Source organism: Pterocles gutturalis, unplaced genomic scaffold, assembly GCF_000699245.1.
Source record: "Pterocles gutturalis isolate BGI_N339 unplaced genomic scaffold, ASM69924v1 scaffold24634, whole genome shotgun sequence".
Classification (NCBI taxonomy): domain Eukaryota; kingdom Metazoa; phylum Chordata; class Aves; order Pterocliformes; family Pteroclidae; genus Pterocles; species Pterocles gutturalis.
This window is the reverse complement of record NW_010133881.1, coordinates 3,491-24,161: the sequence shown is the minus strand read 5'-3', so window position 1 is coordinate 24,161 and position 20,671 is coordinate 3,491. Positions and strand designations below refer to the sequence as shown.

The following is a 20,671-nucleotide window of genomic DNA, read 5'->3' as shown; positions in this document are numbered from 1 at the left end:
GCTGCCCATGGGCAGAGGACACCGCAGGGCCCTGGGGGGGCTGGCATCAGAACAGCCCTGCCTGCTGGAGTGCAGGAAGCCTGCCAGATCTCTCCAGGGGCCTAAGGCCTGGCATCCTCTGCTGTGGTGACATGTGACGGTAGTTCTCAGCCTCTCTTTATGCGATAGCTTGGTCTTCCTCTTTCTGCGCATACATTAGGTGCACACAGTTCTCCACTGCCAAATTCCTGCACCCCGGCCTCCAGCCTCCTGAGTAATCATCTGCACCCCGTCCTCCACACCAAAAACCCTCCACCGCCAGAACAGCAAAGCTGTCTCTGGCCCTGCCACCTCCTCCTGCCGCTGGCTGAGAGACAGAGAACACCTGGGAGGAGGAATGAGGGATGGGAAGAGAGGAAACAACAAACAAGCCAGGAAAGAGCTTCACTCCCTTCCGCATTCTGCCTCCACCCAGAGCTGAGCATTGCTACTGCAGGCAGGGGTGAGCTGGTCGCTCCCTCTCCTCTCCAGCAGCCTGTTTGGTCCTGCACTGGTGATCCACTGCTGGCCACCCCTGATCTCATACCTGCTGCCCAGAACAAGTGCCCTCCTCTCCGCTTGTCCTTTTGGATGCTCTTGCCAGGGGATCTTGTGACGGTTATTCACTTTGTGATCAATTCAAAAGCCACTCGCTCCCTGATCACCATTCCCCACCAGCTCGGGGGCTGCCAGCCCTACCAGCAACACAAGCAAATTGCAGCATCGACCACGAGGAATATCCCAGGGCCCACGGGCTGACTGCATCCATGCCTCTCGGACCAGCCTTGCTAGGTTCTCTGCCCCAGTATAACAGCATCCTTGGAAATGACGAGAGGCAGCAGCTACTGACAGCCACTGAGGCCAGCTCTGCTCCCATCCTCCCCGGCCATCAGGGAGAAGGTAACATCACACAAACAGATTACAGTTGTGCTAGCGGTGAAGCCAACCTTCTGATCTACAGAAATGATAATAAATAATAAAATAACATCATAACTTAAGATCTGTGTGTAGTCCAGCTACAAAAATTTAAAAATATGGGATAATTTAACTCATACAATACTGCTCTCTGTATAAGTAAGACATTTTCCTTCATTTTGCCATGAGGCTATAAATTATCACAGTTAAATTCAAACCAATATTTTAACAAAAAATGTAAACAAACAAAGCAACAGAACTACCTGTCCATGGTCCATTCCTGCCGTTCATCTCAGGCTGGTGTGCTAGTCTGCAGAGCAGCACCCAGCAGCACGGCCGTGCACCACACACTCGTGGCACAGCCGTGCCAGCCAGCACGCTCGGAAGGGCAGAGTGAAAGCTCTTGTAGGGGGACATCAACTAAGGTGGGAGGGGAAACGTGCTCTATCATTTTGTTCTCTTTAAATATTGATTTAAAAGAGTAGTGTTTGAAGGGAAGGCACTATGAGTTCTATCAGAAAACAAATTTTTTCTCATCTGCCAATGCCTCGGCCTGTCACATACCAGTCCTGTCCTCACTTTCACCCGCACAGTTTCAGCTTGAAGAAGAAACAGAGGCCTCAGGGTACACCCGAGACACAGCTGTGCCACAGCCACCAGCAAGATTCCCTGTGCAACCTGTTTTGCACAAAGCCTGACATGAAGGGCAGGCAGCTGTTAATGCTTTCCCAAGAACGTACGGTGAATAAGGAGACGAGCAGGGCTGATGCTCTTATCTAGGCCAGTGATTCCCAGTCTTCCCCCTCAACACACAGCTCTCTGCTGGTTATTGATGCTGCTGTAGGTGAGAGACTGCTTCTCCAAGTCCAGTCCAGGCATCTCCAGTTTCCTCCCCAGAGGAGTGCTCAGGCTCTGCAGAATGTGCTTTCCACCGTCTGCAAGTTCTTGCTTTTCCAACACTGATTTGATTGATTTCTTGGACTGACTGAAACAGACAGGAGGTAAGAGGAGGAAGTAAACTGGGAAAATGGCACACTGCATCTGAAAGAGGTTTCCCTGCTCAACTGGAGATTGACACTGCCAGAGCGAAGCAAGGACGATGTTAAGAAGTGCTCCTATACCAATTCTCGGGAGGACGAGGTTAGAATACATTTGCAGGATCTCACAACAAAATGCTGATTAAAAAAAGAAACTAAAAATCCTTCAAATAAAACCCACTATTACATTCCTGGGGATGTATCAACTCAGAAGACCCTGGATGTTAGCACCTCGGTACCAATTTTCTCCAGGAACATGTCCACCTTCTGATTAAAAATGACCCAGCTGGTTATACTGAATACGCTTTGTTCACAGGTTACCCTACAGTAAGGTCTTTTAATGCTTCCTCATTTGATAAGACTGAGTGGTTCAGTTTTCTTGATCTGTTCTCCAATCTTCAGGGCCACGAGGCCTGGTCCCCTGTGAAAGCAGCAAGAGAATCCTCCCGCGTCTGTACACAAAGCTGTCCAGGCAGGACTCCCAGGATGTTTCTCTGTAATGTGCTTGCTTTCTGAACTTTTTTTTTTTTTTGCAACAAGTCTTTGTGTCTATAAATACAATCCACTCTTTACAGTAAAAAGTGTTAAAATGTCAAAAAAATAAATATCCATGTTACAGTAACTAGATTATTCAATAAAATACATCCCTGCCATTCTTGATTGAAATGCTCAAAGAGAATTAATTTCATTTGGACATTTTCCAGAGATTCGGGTTATTGCAAATCACTCCTGGGGTGGGAAGGAGAAGCATCTTCTCTTCCTGTAAAGTGTGATGAAGGGGAATGAAGTGGAATCTCAGGGAAATCAAAATGCCAGTATCAGGAAGCTTTGGGGGAGATCTGTATTACCAAGTAGCAGAGCTGCAGGGCTTATTGGTCCTGACCGTGGCATCAGAACACTCCCCTTCAGAAGAGTCACAGTCTGATTCTCCAAACTGTGCTGGGTTCTGCAAAGTAAAAGGAAAGGGGAAGATGTCAGCAATATTCCTGCGCTGCAGATTAACCCCACCACCCCAATCTGTAACAGCAGACAAAGGTCACCACCAGCAGAGATGGAGAGATTGGCAGCACACAGGAGATAGCAACAACACACAAGCACCCCACCAAAGGTCACTTGTCTCCCCTCAACAAGGGGACAGCAGAAAAAATATCTGGTCAGAGCACCACCAAACAGAGTTATGAGAAGATGGTGCAACTGGCTCTGCCCTCCCCCTCCCAAACCTTGAAAGACAGTAAAAGGAAGAAAACCATCCGAGCTTCGTCAGCAGGGCTGCCAATGGATAAGTTTGAGGCAGACAGTTTATATCCCTTCCGTTTCATTATCTACTTCATGTGCTATTTTTTATCCCACTTAATGCAAATGCAAATCTGATGGCCTCCCAATATCACACTCATCTTGACCAGCAAATTAAGTTCAGCTTTGTGCTACTTTTCTCAATCTACTCATCTGGCCCAGTATGAGAAAGACTGGGTATTTAAGCAGTTGCTTCGCTGTAGTACATCTACCACAGCGTTTCCTAGGCAGTCATCCAACTTTCTGGCCCTTGTATTCCTTTCCATAACACAGTTGGGTTTTGTTTTTTTTTTTACTCGACAGAAGGAAGAGGGGATTGCTAAGCTACCAACTCACCTCGCAGCTGTGTTCATCCGCACAAAGTTTGCCCAGAGACATCTGAGTCTTGACTCTCCGCACAGCACACTCTTTGTCTGAAAGCCCATCAGACTGGGTGGAGATTTCAATGGGGATCTCTGGAGTCTGGGACAACATGTCCTCCAGCTTCTCAGCCAGCTCATCTTCCAGCTTGGTGGCCACCTCATCCGGGCTGTTCGAGTGATCGCTCGTGTTCCCCTCCTCTCCATCCGACACAGAGAAGTTCTCTGAGCTGAAGGTTGAGTAGGACTGGCAGCTACTAATGCAGCGGTGAGGTCTGCAAACCAGGAGAGTAGACAAGCTTGTATCACAGTGCCTTTGACTGCAGAGGAAAGGCAATTTTCTGGGTGCTGTGTTCAGCTACCCAGCTACAGCTGGCCTCGACAGACCCCCCACTCAGCCCTGGGTGAGCCTGTCCCCAGGAGCCTACTGCCAGCTAGAGAAGTTACAGCTTCTCGGTGGACAGGTTTCTGCACACGCTCTCACTGCACAAAGTGAGAATGAGCTGGCAAGCCTGCTCCTGACGTGTAGCAAGGGCTCCAGGCAGCTTTCTTTCAGGACATATCTCACAACCAAAACCCTCATGACATCAGTAGTGCAGTGAGTGCAGAGTGGCTGCTACATCCTCACACAGGTTGCCCTTGCAAACCTCCCATCTTCCTTTCTGAAGCACGCCATGCAGAGCAGATTTTTGCACCAGTAACGGGCACATTCAGCGCAAGAAGAGCAGGGCTTGCCCACAGAACCAGGCAGCCCAGACCGCCCAGTCCTGTTCTCCCCAGCGCATACCGCTCAGGCACAGCGCACACAATAGTGCCTGGCTGCTTCTCCATGCTAGGCTAAGGGCTTGATCCTGCCAAAAATATCTTTGAGCAAAACGGGTCCTATTCCTGGAAACAGTTTTACATCAACTCTCCAAGAGCCTCTTCCCACCCTAAGAAAACATCTCCAGCTGAGCCATAGCTGGTCTGCAAGGCTGGCAGCAAGAGCTCTGCAAAGTGTTGGGCTGCCTTTCACATTTTGGAGCTATGGAAATCTACCACCTTTTCAATGATTTACTTGAGGATCTGCATCTTTAAACTCATCTGGTCTTATTTGCTCTTGTCTGCTACACGTTTATACCAGCTGATCTGCCCTGGCACATATTTTCCTTTAAAAGTGCTTCTTCCCAAAGAAGGGCTGCACTGTAGGGCTCGAGCTAATTCAGCCGGGAGTATCTGTACCACCTGGCAGTGACCCTGACAGCTGGGCTGGAATTTAGGCATGTGTGCTTAAAAAAATAAGCTCACAGTTACCTGAATGTGGAAATTGCCTCATGCCAAGATTCATCAGTAATGGAACAAAATATTGGTTGACTGAACACGCCAAGAGACCCACAACATCATTCCATTGAAATCAGGAAAGGCATTTTGTCTTCCAAGTTAGTTAATCACAGGAGAAGCAACAAACACATATACAAGAAAAGTATAAGTCGGAAAATTCATCTAGCCCAGCGTTCTGTCTCCAGTTCTTGTCAGGAAGAAATAATCAGGGAAAAGTATGAGAACAGGGTGTGCAGACAGAGCCTGCTTTCTCCTGGCATATCTCCCTGCTTTGCACCATTCAGCAGGTCAGACTTCTGAGCTGGAGATCAAGTCCGGATGGCAGTGCTTAACAGCCACTGATGGATCCATAAATTTAATGCTCATGACTTGTTTATGTTTTGACTTCCACAGCATACCTTGACAATGAGCTCCGCATCCAACAACGTTTTGGATGGAAAAAGCACTTCCTCTTGTTCATTTTAAACCCCTGTTTGCTTCACTAGGCGTCCCTAACACGAATGTGAGGAATCATTCCTTTTTTCTCTACGCAAATTACAATTTCATGCACCTCCCGTGTCACCTCTCCTCCTGCTAGACAAACATTTCTCATGGATTTAATCTCTTCTTCTATGGAAACCATGTCTAACCATTCTTGTCACACTTCTCAGTACCTTTTCAAGTATTACCATGGTCTTTGAGCTGGGACAATGAAGATGGCATTTAGGATTCAAGCTGCAGCTGTGCTGTGGATGTATACAGCAGCTGACAAGCTTGTGTTTTCTTCTCTGCTCCTTTCCTAACAACTCTTAACCTATTTGCCCACTGGATCCCTTCTGCACTTCAAGCAGCTGCTTTCATACGGCTCCAGCACCAATTCCGTGATCTCTTTCCTGAGCACAGGACCGTAAAGCCCGCTGTTACATATGCTTAGGTAGGAACACCCCTCACGTCTTACTTTACAGGCGACACCATCAAATTTGATCTGCCGTGGTGTCACCTAGCTCTTCAATCCTATTTGAATTCAGCTACAAAGGTGCTGGAGTCAGCCCTACTGCAGCAATAGTTAATAAACATTTGAAAGAGTCCACACAGGCTCCCAACATAAGTCTGATTCTGGTGAAACAGATGCAGCAGCAATTTTTAAAGGCTGAAAAACGTTATCAAGTGTGATTGAGTTGTGCCACAAACAGCCTGCAGCAGAGAAGCTATGCTGGAGAGAACAGAACAGGCTGAAAACAGTGAGTGATCATGAAGGATCAGCTGAGGGTGGATGAGATGCACTGAACACAATTCTGTTCTTTTGCCAGCACCTGCCGCAGTTGCAGTGCTGATGTGCAGCTGCCATGACAGTTGTCCTCCTGAGTTTTGCCCCACCAAAGAGAGACTAGAGTGAAGTCACCTTTTACCTTTGTCTACGAGGAAACTCCACTTCACTGTCTACTTCGCCCTCTTCCTCTTCTGAAGAGTCGTCACCACTCTGGCAGAAAACAAGGACAAGAATGGTGTCACATTTGTGAAAGGACAAATACCTAACTACATGGCTGCCCCTTGGTCCTCCAGGACAAAGTCACAGTGTCAACAGGCTGCAACAATCTAGACAAGAAAACGTGCGTAGCAGTGAACACTGACTCAGACATCTTCTTACCAGGAGATTGTTTCAGGCAGTCTTAATGCTTCCATTTCTGAACTGGGAGTGACTGATTTTGAAATACACTGGAGTGCTTTAGCAGGCACTGAGTACATCATGTTCTGGATTTTTACAGAAGCAAATCAAGTAATTTTTATCAGACTGAAATCTACATAAATTAGTGACCTGATCTGGCACTCTTGGCTTTACGACTTCAACCCTCTTCTACATGAGCCCATCACAGAGCAGGATGGGGGATGACACAGCCTTTGCTGGTAGGTTTCACCAACTAGTAAAACATGAGTTTTGTTCCATTTTCTACCTCAGTCCGCACAGAGCCTTTTATTCTCCTTTTCCCATCCAAATCCACCCCTTGCACTTTTGGCTTTTACAGCTTCCTCCTGTCCTATCCAACCTGACAAACCCTGGGTCAGACTCAGCCTCTGTCTCATTCCTTCCCCTTATAACATGAGATCCTCCTCCTCCCTTCATTCTAGGCTCAAAACACATTTTTGGTCTGGTACTCAGCCTCTTTTTCTTCACTTTTCCACCCAAGCCCAGTTTTCCTGCTCTTTGAACTCTACTCAGACTAATTCCTCCTCTCACCACCTGGATGGAAGCAGGAAGAATGAAGAACTGTTTCTGTACAACAGTGCCATAACATCTTTTTGACTCTTGAAAAATCTTCACAACATACATGAGAACTATGACATTCAGTCACGGGGGACAGTTTCTGGCAGGTGCAGCAAAAGGCATGTCCCCAAGACCATGGCAAATGTTGAATTTCTGCTGCACAGCAGCACTACAGATTCTCAATGAGACTGGTACATGATATTTAACTTCACCTAAAGAATGCATTTACCCCTTCCTTTTTTTGAGAAAGGCTTGAAAACATTTTGAGACGTTTTCAACCACAAAAAATCAGCAGACCAAGTTTCAGCTGAAATAAAAAAGTGGCTAAACTGCAAGTAACAGTGCTAGGCCCCATCAAAACCACATTTGACAACCCTCACTATTAGCAGTATGCTCCAATATGCCTGCAGTACTTCTCAATAAAATTGACTCTAAAAATATGTCCAGATTGCAAAGCAAAGTTCAGATATGATTTCTTTGAGATAAAGTTGCACTCTGCTGCTGTGTGCATGGGAATCACAGAATCACAGACTGGTTTGGGTTGGAAAGGACCTTAAAGATCATCCAGTTCCACCCCTGCCATGGGCAGGGACACCTCCCACCAGCCCAGGTTGCTCAAAGCCTCATCCAGCCTGGCCTTGAACCCCTCCAGGGATGGGGCATCCACAGCTGCTCTGGGCAACCTGGGCCACTGCCTCACCCCCCGCACAGTGAAAAATTTCTTCCTAATGTCTAGTCTAGATCTCCCCCCTTTCAGCTTATACCCATTACCCCTTGTCCTCTCACTACACTCCCTGATAAAGAGTGTTTCCCCATCTCTCCTGTAGCCCCCTTTCAGCACTGGAAGCTGCTATCAGGTCTACCCGGAGCCTTCTCTTCCCCAGGCTGACCACCCCCAACTCTCCCAGCCTGTCCTCACAGGGGAGGTGCTCCAGCCTCTGACCAGCTTCGTGGCCTCCTCTGGACTCTCTCCAAGAGGTCCAGGTCTTTTTCATGTTGGGGGCCCCACATCAAACATGCTTTGCTACTGTCCTCTGTCCAGACACTAGCCTGTGCTACACACCCCCTTTTGGTGGAGAGGGAAAAAGAGGAGCAAGCTTTGTTTTTTTCCAAATCACTATGCTTTGTCCTCACCTTTTGAAGGGGTCTTGCTTTGCAAGGTAGCACTGAGGAAGCCATGTGCTGGGGAGTGCCGAGGGCGGACGCTGACTGACAGCTGCTGAAGCCGTCTTCCTCCGGCTTCTCAATGAACTGCGCATTTTCGTACAGGGAAACAGATGTTGGTGAGTGAGAATGGCTCATCCCCGTTTCAGCAGACGGCATTTGTACCTGACCACTGTCCTCTTCCCTGCACTGAAGACAGGAATTATATGGATCTGTTTTGCAACACTCCCAATGATCAGCTTTGCTTTCTTTGCTCTCCAGATTCCTTCGGCAATCTGCTTCCATGGCAGCAGAGATGAGATCGGGGCTGGAACCAGACATCCGCCTCTGCGCATGGTTACTGAGAGGGCTCCGCAGCGCTGCTGCGGGGCCAAAGTACCTTAAGTTGTTTGCGCAGTTGGCAATATCTTGTCCGTGGGCATGAAGCCGTGAGTGATGGCCGTGGGGATGGCTGTGGCCAGGTTGCTGCGGTAGGCCAGGATGAGGAGAATGATTATGAGGTGGAGGTGGGGGTGCATCATCTTGCACTGGCTGGTTTTTCAAGATCCCTGCAAAATCATTGTAGCTGCCTTTGCTGTTCCCTCGGCGGTGACGTGGCTTACTGCGGTAGCGGCTTTTGCCACTCAGTGTTGACATTTTGGGACTTCCTGAGACTGGTGAGCCATTGGATGCTGCTTCTGTGCTGGGTATGCCCTCTGACTTCAGGAGATCGGGCCTGAGAGACAGTCAACAGAAGTTACACATTAAACCACAAACTCAGAAATGACATCGGCTTGGAGCCAGGATGAAGGGCAGCTGTAGCCATAAGTACACTCTGCCTTCTAAAATCTACAGGCTTCCCTCCCCTTCAGCTCTTTGACTTCTACATTTAGTTTCCTTTGATTCTCTCCACCCAGTGTCCTTTCTGTTCAGCCCATCATGCTCTATACTCCTTTCTTGCTGCTTTTTCCAGTATCTGCCACACACCCTCCTTTTCCGCTCTTATTTTGATGTTCTGCTCCCAAAATAGCTCCCTCCTAAGACCTTGGTGTAGCACGTGTCTCTTCCTATGTGCATATACAACGCTCAGCACAATAGGGTCCCAATCTGTCGATGGTTATCAGCCTGCTCATTTCAGAAACACATGTAGATATTAATTCAGAAGTGATTATTCACTGTTGATCATGACTCTCCAAGTCCTGGAAATCCCAGAAAGGGGCAGAATAAAATAGACAACTCCTCTGGGGAAAAAAATATAAAAAAAATCTGATTTTCTGAAAGTCATGCAGAAGAGAAATAGCTGAAAGGACACCATGAATTCTCAAATCCCAATTTAATTCCTCAGCAATGAATCCATCCTCCCTGAAGACTGGCTCATTTCCACAGCCCCTCACCCTGCTTATTACAATTCAAATCAAGGATGATCTAACTGCTCTTTGCTTGGACAGAGAGGAATTTGAGACACATTAGATACCTCCTGACTTTTGATGGTCAAAGCACCATCATCTGTGAAAAGAAACATATGGACCAAACAGTTCCAGAGAGCTGCCCCGGTAGAAGGAATGGCAGGATTCATCCCTTTTACCTTAAGATAATTAAACAGTTGTGGTTCTGAGGATCAGACCAGGCCCAAGAGTGAACACCTTTTTGACCTGTCCCGTGTTGTCATCGAACTCAAAGGGCAGTAAGCTGCCGGCTCATCGTAGTGGAGATCTACCGCTGGTTCCTGGCACAGAACATGGTTGTTACTTCTTACCGTTTAGTCTGGCTGCCTGGTTTATGGGAGACCCCTTTCCTCTTCATCAGCTTCTCCACTGTATTGGGGTGGATTATTGGTCTGACTGGATGGCGTTTGTAAGTCCCAGGGTATTTCTTTTCCACTGCTTGTTCTCTCCTAAAACGTTGGGGAATTAACAAAAAAAAAAAAAAAAAACCGAACAGATCAGTTCTCTCTTTATCCAACTGCAGCTCCTGCTGGACAGAAAAACAGCTCCACTGTGAGCACTCTGTGTGCCTGGTTCTCAGCTATGGCCGGGTGCAACACAACAGACTACTCTGGGAAAGGACACAGTCGTTTTCTAAATTCTCTCTGCAGAGATCAGGCAGCTGGAACAGGGCCCTGGCTCACCATCCAGAAACAGCACACAAAGGGGGCAAAGGATGCCAACACGAAAGGGTCTCCCAGTCAGTAAATACTAAGTAAAGATAAGTGCACTAAGTGGTTGGTCTGCAGTAATCTGCTCTTAAGGGGCCTCCCTCTGCTTCCCAGCTCTTTCTTTACCCTGTAAGTTCATCAGGGGACACTAAACCTACAAGTACCACTATGCAGTTTAGAAATGAAACATTGGCTTTTCTCTCCTGTGTGCACATCACCACGTGCATGGCATGCCATTATGCCCAGAGATACATACTTTATGAGCTCCTTCTCACGGACCTCCAGCTGCAGCATAATAGCACTGAGCTCCATGTATAAGTTATTGGCTCGCTCCAGCTTCCTCTCATAGTGCTCACGGATATCCAATGCATGTCTGAAAAACAGAAAAGTAATTATTCCATAGTCTGATGTCCATGGACCAAGAGAGGAGAATAAGGAAAAGTACAGGTGCTTTAGGAAAAGACCTTCTAAGAAGTCAAAGTTGCCAGCTGTGTTGCACTGAACCCGAGGCAGAGCTAACAGCGAATGACGATTGAGAGCTTGGTACAGCAGTGAATCATGATATGATTTAGAAAGCATTTAACAGTCTTGAAAGAGTGGCAATGCTTCTCACTAGAGAAGCCGCAAATGCCTCACACACATCCACAAGCCTTTTGGCCAAGCCCTGACCATCCTGTTTGCAGACAGAAGGAGCTAAGTCAGCTTCCAAAGAAGCCAGGAAAGAAGTCATCTCTCTGTATTTCATAAAAAGCGCTATGCCCCTGCAGCTAACAGTATAGTTGGAGAAGACATCTAGAACCACAGCTGAAAGACGTGACCATCAAAAGCTCCCAAAGGCTTGGGAACACTGATCGACAACTACACCAAACTGGCTGAACGAGGCTGCCTCTGGTTTCTCAGGATTGACACCAAACTGCTACTTGGTGTTTTATGTTTCTGTCATAAGTATATTTGCAAATTTGTATCACAGAAGAGAACACTTCCCTTTCTTAAATAAACATTCTGCTTTCATTTTTAAGTTGGTTTCATGTTCAAAATGAGTTTCAGTGGGCTGATGGTGCGTTTGCTCACAGGGGGCTGACAGTATGTTCACTTCTTTGGAAATAACTAATCCGAAGAAAGTATCAGGGCAGAGAACGCTCACAGCAAACTGCAAGGTGTGTTTTCCAATGAGATGGTTGTACCTCCTTCACTGCTGTTATCACAAACACCAAAACTCAGGCAGAAATATTCCCTGGCAAACACACACACCTTTGCCCCTCTTTATGGGAGCAAACTGTTCGGACTGCCCAAGAGCCAGGACAGTTTCCACTGCTTCTGTCTCTATAGCTTTCCCTTGGCCAAGCAGTGCTCAAGGCCTAGGGCCTGCCTGTGGGAACTTCAGTTTCTGGACTCAAAAGGAGTCACGGCTCCAGGAATACTGAGTCCTGCTTTGGGATCCCCCGTACAGGAGGAGCGTGAAAACAGTCGGGGGCTGGAGCACGTGCCCTGTGAAGAGAAGCTGAGGGAGCTGGGCTCATGTAGCTGGAGAAGAGATGTCTGGATGGGAAAAGTGAGCAGTGAACATAAAAGACTGTCAACAAACCTCAGCTCTTCTCTTCGACGACGAATCAATTCTTCATCTAGCCGGTGGATACAAGTTCCTTCACTTTTAATTTTCTCAAAATGTTTCTTCACTTCTTCTCTCCATTCAGCCTAGGGAAGAAATTTACTTCAGTTATTTCCAATGGATTGGGATCCCTGGTTGCATCAAAAAAAAACCTCATGGGCAACATTCCTTGTGTCTGCAGAAAATTGCAGGTTTGGATTGAAAACATGTTTCTGTTAGCTGAATTATTTTCGGTAACAACATTGCAGCACGTTTAGTTTCAGCATTTTCAAACAGCATTTCTATTTTTGTGCTCAGATTAGACCATTTCAAACATATCTGCATTATCTAAAATATATTTTTTTTAATTTCTAAAGCTCTTTTTTGTCCTAAGGCAACATTTTCTTCCCTTTTGGCATTTAAAGTAAACCGAAAGGCTTATAATTTGGAAACCTGTATTCATGACAACAATGACTGTCATGACTATTAACTCTATTTGCCCCTTGAAGCTCTGGTTCTTGCAGCTTGAATAAACACACCCACTTCCTCATGTACACCCCAACACTGTAGAGAACCTCTGTACTGGAGACAAGGTTTCACATTCTCCTTCCCTCCTTGGAAGCAGACAATAGCACACTGGGTAGGACTCGGAGGAATCTCTAAGAACATACTTTTAGATCTTTTAGACCTGGAGTCCCTTCACTGCCCTGTAACAGCTCTTTGCCCACTGGCTCCCCTGCTCATCGTCACCATAAATGCAATGGTTCTGCTCTCAGCAGTCCCACGGTCTCCTGTGCAACAGTGCTGGGAGAACAGCTGGGAGCAGAACATCTGCAGTCAGCAGCCTCAGAGAGAAATGAATGGAACAACATTGAGTTTCTGACTGAAGTCAGCAGTGTCTCGGTTTGTGAAAGATTTAAAAATACCCATCAGTTTGCTGCTTCTCCCCAGGAATCACACTGAAATCATGGATCCAGACTTTCGCAGTACTTGATGCAGCCTCTGAAATCAGACCCTTGGAGCTCTACTCTGGTATTCATGGGCTGCAGCCATTCTCCAGTTACCTGTGATTTGAAATAGGTTTCCTGAGGAGTAGCCAGCACGTCAGCAGATGCGATATCCAGGTGCATCAGGGTCTGCCGGAAGGAGGGACGATTCCGGGGCTTGCTTTGCCTGCAGCAAAACAGACAAATACTCGAGCATGGGATGAGGTTAACACTGCTAGCTTCTCCTACCATTCTGAAAGGGTTTCTTGCTAGAACATATTCTCTGAATCATGTAGCCAACAGATTAGAGCAAAGGAGCTTTTCTGGTTCTCTCTTTTGCTGAATATGAGTTTATTGTGCTACAGTTGTTTTGTATTCAGTTTTTCGTTTGTAGTGATCTATTCCGAAGAAACAAAAAGTGATGAAAACCATTTAAAATAGGAAAATGTGATTACAAAGTGAAAGATAGGGTACAAACTGAAACTGTTCCTAACTTGTTTGTTAAGAAGAACCAGATCTCAGTTCACTATCATGCTAACTTCCAAATTTTATAATGGGAATACTAGTACAAACCTAGTTCAAATGCTAATTTACATTCAACAAAACCAGGTGTCTGTAAACACCAAATGTATCTATGTTGCCACATAGAAAATGCCTGAGCCTACACAGTATTGCAACGCACTGAACATCTCTGTAAGATCACATTCGAGTACAAAAGCCTTTTTATCTTTGAGAAAAGAGACCAGCACTGGAGCTGCAGGACAGAAGCCACCAGACTTGCTCCATGGATGCAGTCTGCAGGACAAGCAACAGCTTCTTCAGCCACCACTCCCCTACAAAGCCCTTACTTCCACTAGGTGGGGATAGAAGTGTGTGTACTCGGAGTTCAGAGAGGCGCGAACTGCTCCCTGCCTTTTGCAGCCACGGGAAGCAGCAGAACCAGGCAGAGCCCGTCTCTGCACAGAGACTGCAACTGCACAACCTGCTGCAGCTCAGCTCAGGGCGGTAAGCTGCCACTTGGAAAGATCCATAGATGCTCTGGCCTGTTTTTCCCTTTGGGCCACCGGGAGGATGGCTGGCAAAACTGAGAGCGGGAAAATGTTGGAAGAATGCTTACACTCTGAGTCAAGATGCAATTACAAAGACAAAGGATTAATGCATAACACAAGACAAAGAATTTCAACTCTAATCTGGTATGTGGAGGAAAGTGAAAGCATTTTCCATATCTATATCTGTAAAATCCCATTTTCATACACAAATCCTGAATTTATCTCTGTCCAGTTCAAAACCCAGTCACCCACAAGGGGGTTTCAGAGTTAAAAATAATTTCCTTTCACTCTGGAGCCAGCCTTAAGAAATTTTCCCCCTACTTTCCCTCCAGCTCCTTTTCTCTTCCCACAGAGCTACCTTTTATCACACACCACAAAGCAACCACCTCTGTGAAGGCTACCAAAGATGACCTTCATGCTGCCTGCTCCTGATTCACACTGGACAGGCTGCAGGGTAACTGTCACCCTGCTGGGGCTCCCATCAAGCTCTGCTCCCCCACTTCTCTGCTGTTCAACTCCTTCCCCCTCACTAGCCCTTCTCAACAGTGTGCCCGCTCCCTCCCCTGCCCCTGCCACCCACCAAAACAGACAGGTCTCTTCCTACTTCCTCTAAGCTCCAAATGTCCTTCTGGGGCCCAGGCATGCTGCCACAAGGAAGCAGAATCCCAAATGTTAAAATTTATTGCTCTAGTGACAAGTGTTAAGAGCCCTCTGCTCTTGGCCCAACACTCCCACCCTGACTCTGTTTTCGTTGGTTTTACTGGGGAGTCTGGGAAGAGCTGGGAGCCAGCCCCAGGTCTGTGCAGCGCAGAGTTCAGGCTCTTACCAGGTCTGCTTCATGAGGATTTTGAAGCCATCTGGGCACGTGGAAGGGACAGGAAGGTGCAGGCTGTTACTGCCCACTCCCCAGATGATGGCCGAAGAGTCCACGTCCTTGTAGGGAATCTCTCCCGTAAGCAGTTCCCACAAAACTACCCCAAACGACCTGGTGAAGAAATAAACCAGGAGAAAAACTTCTGTGTGAATTCAATTTAACAGAAACATCTGGAGCTTGGAAAAATCACTGTTTGGGAACTAGGTATGTCTGAGTTGAAATTGCAAGTAGGTGCAACAATGTTTAAATACTATTTTTTTTTTAACCAAGACTAGCTATTTCACACACCAGGTAACTCTTCCTCCTCTGCCCCAGCACTGGGCTGAACACCAAACCACACTGGTTTTCACCCACCCTTTCCTATTTCTTTTTGATATTTTAAAAATTCTGAAAGCACATTTTCTGTATAGATGAAATCTTACCCCTGTTAAATGAAAGGAAAGTTAGCTTTTCTGAGATAGACTTGTGACTGTTCGTACTAGTAAGAACAGATCACCTACTACGAGACAGGCAGAACTGATGAGTGTCTTACAGAGCCAACAGAACAAAGGCTGTGTTTTGTGGGCTTTTTTTTTTTACAAAAGTCCAAACCTCCCTTTGCATACACGTACTCCTAGGTAAGAGTTTTATAGGTTTGAGACTCGTGGCTGCAACTACTGCAAGATGGGAATGAAGAAACAAATCCAACATTGGTAAGTGTCAGCAACAAAACCACATGCAGTCTTGTCTGACGCTCCATTTGTGCTAAAGAAAGGAAAGCTTAAAAAAAAATAAAAATTAAGAGAACTCTGCCTGGACAAGAGCCTCCTACTACAAGGACTGAAAGATACAGGTAAGAAAACTTACTTTGCTTCTCTTCCTTAGTGAAATGATCAGTAATGATCAAAGCTTAATTTCTAACAGCAGTTATTTGTTTTATTTACTATCTTCACCCAATAAAAGACCAACAAAATATCAAACCAGTCAATACTGAGGTAAACAAGATGCTGCTGAGAACCACCACCACTCTTACTGCACATCACCAACCAGGCTGCGACACAGGGTGAGGTACAACCCTCTCAGTTACAAACCCAGACGTATCCCCTTACTCGCACGCCCCATCCATCCGTGGGATACCGGCCCTGCCAAGCTCGCTGGCAAGTCAAGCCAGGTGAAAAATGAGAAGTGTGCTTCTGGCTTGGACTAATATCAAGTTGCTTTTGTTAAATACAGAAGAACATCCAAGGGACAAACTGCCTGGGTCTGAACAACCAACAGTCAGGGAACAGAACTTCACGTGAAAACCATAACACTGTCAAAGCTCATTGGCTTCAAATCATGTGGGGGGAAAAAAAAAAAAATCAAAACAAGCAGAATTGGAACATTTTTTCCCCTCAAATTTTTCTCTGTGGGTTGCAGGAAAGCACGGGTCCAGGTGGTAGGACAAACTACCAGGAAACTCCATCTGGTTTCAGCGTTGTTATGATTAAGAGCTGACAAAGGATTTTCAAGACTCCTGATAAGATTATAGATTTTTTTTTGCCCCAGCATGTTGTTAAAGATGAGAGAGAGCACACATATAAGCAGCTTAGGAACTGTTCTAATTTGTTGGCAGTGTTCATGAACATGGCTTTTACTCATCCTGGGAGAGGAACGGATGTCAAGGAGGAGTCTGAGAAATCACTACAGCAGCAAACTCATGAGGAACTCACATCAAAGGCACCTCTAGGTTTGCACCAAAGAGCAATATCTCTAAGTCACTGAGGAAAGGAGTAAAGAAGTGCCCACAGTCCTCAGCAGAAGCAGCAGCCGGTTTTTATTGGACACGATGCTCCACACAATATTCCTGAACCTAAGCTACCCTAAAGGCCAGAAAGCTGAGGGTGGGAATCCAGCACCATTCCCTCTCATGAACCTGCGATTCAAAGGGAGGAGCTCAGAAGACAAATGGTGAGTGTATTTTCTTTCCAAAACAACCCAAGAGTTTCTCCTAGAAGAGCTGGCTATGCTATGGCATGCCACGTTCACACAAAATGAACATGCAAAACATTGCGGGCACAAGAGCTGTATACCGCACTTTACAAGACTTTCCCTTTCCCTGCAGGAAATCCTGACTTAAAGTCATGACCCAGCTCTAAGCTAAAACAACAGCAGCCAGCTGCTGTCTGACTCCACTCCCACTCTGAACCACCCGTGGCTTTGACCTGCAGCTTCATGCTGCACAAGGGAGGTGACAGCATTTGAAGCTGAAGAACCACAAGAAAGAAAATTCATCCTGGCTGTAAAACAGGGAGAAGGGCATTTGTCCTGGCTCCTGACATTTAATATGCAGAAATAACAAGGCAGAAACAGAGATGTGGTTCCCTCGAGGACCTCGAAACGTGCATCCCAAAGGAGCTGCCAAGACTGAGTCCTCTCTCAAGCATTTTTAATCACACAGAGATCAGAACCTTTCCTCATGTTCCTTTGGACACAGAGTACATTTCACAAGGGATAGAAGTAAGTCTTCAAAACTGACAATGTATCCTGGTCTCCTCCCTCTTGGATCCGGGGCTGGATTCACTGGCCTATAATCCTGTGGCTGTACACATAACAGCCAAGCCCAGTACGCAGAAAGCAAAAGCTGGCCAGACCCTTCAAGCTAGCAGAGTAGAGGCATCCTTACAGCTCAAGTGTGGCCCCGAAGAGGGTAGAAAGCAAGTGAGAAATACCCAGGGGGCTGCAGAAGTTGCGGAGGGGGCCCTCAGCACCAGGAGTGGAAGAAAGCTCTGGCCTGAATAATGCCACAGGGAAGAACTGTTGCATTTGCTTACTGCCAGACCCAGATCATCTGCACCCAGTCTCATCAAGTACCTTCAGATCTCGACACACAGCTTTGACACAGGTATGTCATTTCTCTTTCCATTATAGCCCAGTAACTGTGGTTCAGTAACAAAGTTCAGGGCACCAGGCAGATGGAGAAAGGAAGAGTCTACCACACAGCAAACTATCCCCAGGCCTAGGATGAGAAAAGGCTGCTGAAACCACTGGGAAGTGCTGGGAAATTGAGTGGCTACACAGAAGGTAAAGATACATAAACATGAATACTACTCACCAGATATCCACCTTTTCAGAGACAGGCTCATTGCGTATCACTTCGGGGGCCATCCAAGCCACAGTTCCCGCAAAAGACATTTTGGTACTTTTATCACTGAGTTCTTTAGAGGTACCAAAATCTGAAATTTTTACTGCATCTGTGTGTGTAACTAAAACACTGGAGAAAAAAAAAAAAACAGCATTTTTCAGTCTTTCTTGTGCCACAACAGCCACTGGGAGTAAATCCCTTCTTAATCAACACCAACAGTTGCTGAGGCCATGCTGTTCACAATTGCAGTACAAGAAAAAAGATTATGTATTTTCACTGACAAAAGCACTCACTTTCTTTGGGGTGGTTGTGTTTTGTGCCTCAAACGCATTTCTAAATGCTACAAGGCAAAAATCAATCTTGACAAAATTACAAATGATGAGGTCACTGAAGATTCACTATATCTGGGATAATTTCAAAATTTTAGTAAAGCTGTACCTTAAACTGTGCTGTAAAGCACGTAAAAGTGTTATCTTAACACACTGTAGCAGTCATGTTACAGGCTAAAGAAGTTATCAACATCTAGGGAATAAGAATATAAGCAGCCAGATGGTTTTAGTCAGAAAGCAAAAGAGAAATGAGAAAGATGCACTCCAGAAAACCAGGGAAATACAAACAAAAGAACAAATAAGAAGGAAAAACTAAAATGCAGAAGGCATTTATCACGTAAGACACTGGTAAAATTTCCAGTCTTGTTAAATTGCAGCACAGGAGGAGAGGGCCAACAAGTTTCATTAGTTTCACACTCATTAGTTTTGAGTCAATCTGGGAAAAAATAAACTGGGCTCTTGACCTAACTTTAAACTATTCCTCAAGAAAAAAAAATACATCCACACCTGGAGGATGCTTAAGTAGCTAGAAACTCACTTTGGTGACTTGAGGTCTCGATGGATGATTTTGTGGAGGTGCAGATAATTCATCCCACTTGCAATCCCCGTGGACCAATCCACGAGCAGCCGAGGGGTGACTTTCCGCCCCGCTCGCAGGACTTCGTAGAGCTGTCCATGTGCACAGTACTCCATGATAATACAGTAGCATGGGGCTTGAGTGCAAACTCCCCTGGCAAAGAAAACACACAGCCAGTGAGGATCAGGAAAGTAAACGTCCCAGAGCAACTCTCAAAGCTGGCAAGCAAGGAGCAGGAGAGTAACCTGTCTGTTCTGCCTGGGCCCCTGGTACTGCCTCCTTACTGACTGGGAAGGGGAATGTTTCCTGCCTGCTTTGCAGTGAGGAACCTCACTGGTGACAGGGGTGGGTTTCCTTCAGCTTCCACGCCTGCAGATTTGTAGGGTTCACAACAGACATTTTGTGAGCCTGCATGCAAAGTGCAGCACTGCTGGAAGTGGCGTCCATACCTTGGCTTTCACAACAATGCGCAACAATCTGAGAGGTAGCGTAACTCAATATATACAGGGTCACAGCACTGGCAGATGAGGGAAGAGTGACTAACATCAGCTACCTGGACTTGTGCAAGGTATTTGACGCTGTCCCGCATAACGTCCTTGTCTCTAAATTGGAGAGACACGGACTGAGGGATGGACCACTCGGTGGATAAGGAACTGGCTGGGTGGTCGCACTCAAAGCGATGAGGTCAAGGGCTCGCTGTCCAAGTGGAGACCGGTGATGAGTGGCGTTCCGCAGGGGTTGGTATTGGGACTATGGTTGTTTAACAGCTTTGCTGGTGACATGGCTGATGAGAAGATGTCCTTGCCCATGGCAGGGGGTTTGGAACTAGACGATCTTTAAGATCCTTTCCAACCCAAACCATTCCATGATTCTATGATACCTGCCCATTTTGTCCTACAGACAGCTTAGTCCCTGGATTTCAAAAACTTGGCCGGGGAACATAAGCAATATCCCTAGATAAAGGTACATTTCTAAAAAATTTCACAACCTACTTGAACGCAATGATGTTAGGATGTTTGAGTTTCCGCAAGTGCTTGATATCCGTTTCGTTCTGATCTCTCACTTTCTTGATGGCCACCTCCTCTGCCCGGAATTTGCCCAGGAAGACGGCTCCTTGCGCACCACTGCCCAGCCACTGCAGCTCTGAGATCTCCTCAAACGGGACCTCCCAGGTATCTAGGCACAGGCAAGCAAAGAAAACAACGTAAAAGATCAAGAGTAAAAAAAATGTTCTACTGCAAGATCACACCAGGACAGCACCTGCCACTTCCCTTGCTGTATCTTGAGGTGGGCTTTTCTGGGGGTGGCAGCTGGCATCTCCTCCCAGCAGAGGTGCAGCTGAGGCACATACCGCACATGCTCAGCCCCAGCTTCCCTTTCATCTAGCTCCTCTTCTCCCCCATCACGGTCGCCTCCAGCCTGCTCCTTCTATCTGTTCTTTTAACAGAGCTCACCACCTCTGCTAACCACTCGGGTGAGCCGCTTCGACCCAGCAGGCAGCAATGTGAATGTACCAGGGACACTGGATTGGCAATTTAGGGAGGAGGTTCTCTACTCCAAAATTGAACCATGATGGTATCTCTTATAAAGTACATTACTCCATTGAAAAGCATAGATGAGAAGAAACATTTAACATTCACAACTGACATAAAAAATATTGAGGGTTTTCCCCCACTGAAATAG

General features: G+C 46.4%; 1 protein-coding gene across 1 annotated transcript; it reads right to left on the bottom strand.

Annotated features, from left to right (window-relative positions):
- Nucleotides 1-2,325: 2,325 nt before the first annotated feature.
- On the bottom strand, nucleotides 2,326-20,164 carry MAP3K13 (mitogen-activated protein kinase kinase kinase 13; the record flags this gene model as incomplete). Its single annotated transcript, XM_010081407.1, has 13 exons — nucleotides 2,326-2,730; nucleotides 2,819-2,916; nucleotides 3,600-3,897; nucleotides 6,331-6,401; nucleotides 8,319-9,063; nucleotides 10,084-10,221; nucleotides 10,739-10,855; nucleotides 12,068-12,177; nucleotides 13,135-13,243; nucleotides 14,932-15,090; nucleotides 18,053-18,211; nucleotides 18,950-19,141; nucleotides 19,981-20,164. Coding segments are annotated over 13 exons (2,417 nt in total), but the record flags the coding sequence as incomplete, so codon positions are not given.
- Nucleotides 20,165-20,671: the final 507 nt, after the last annotated feature.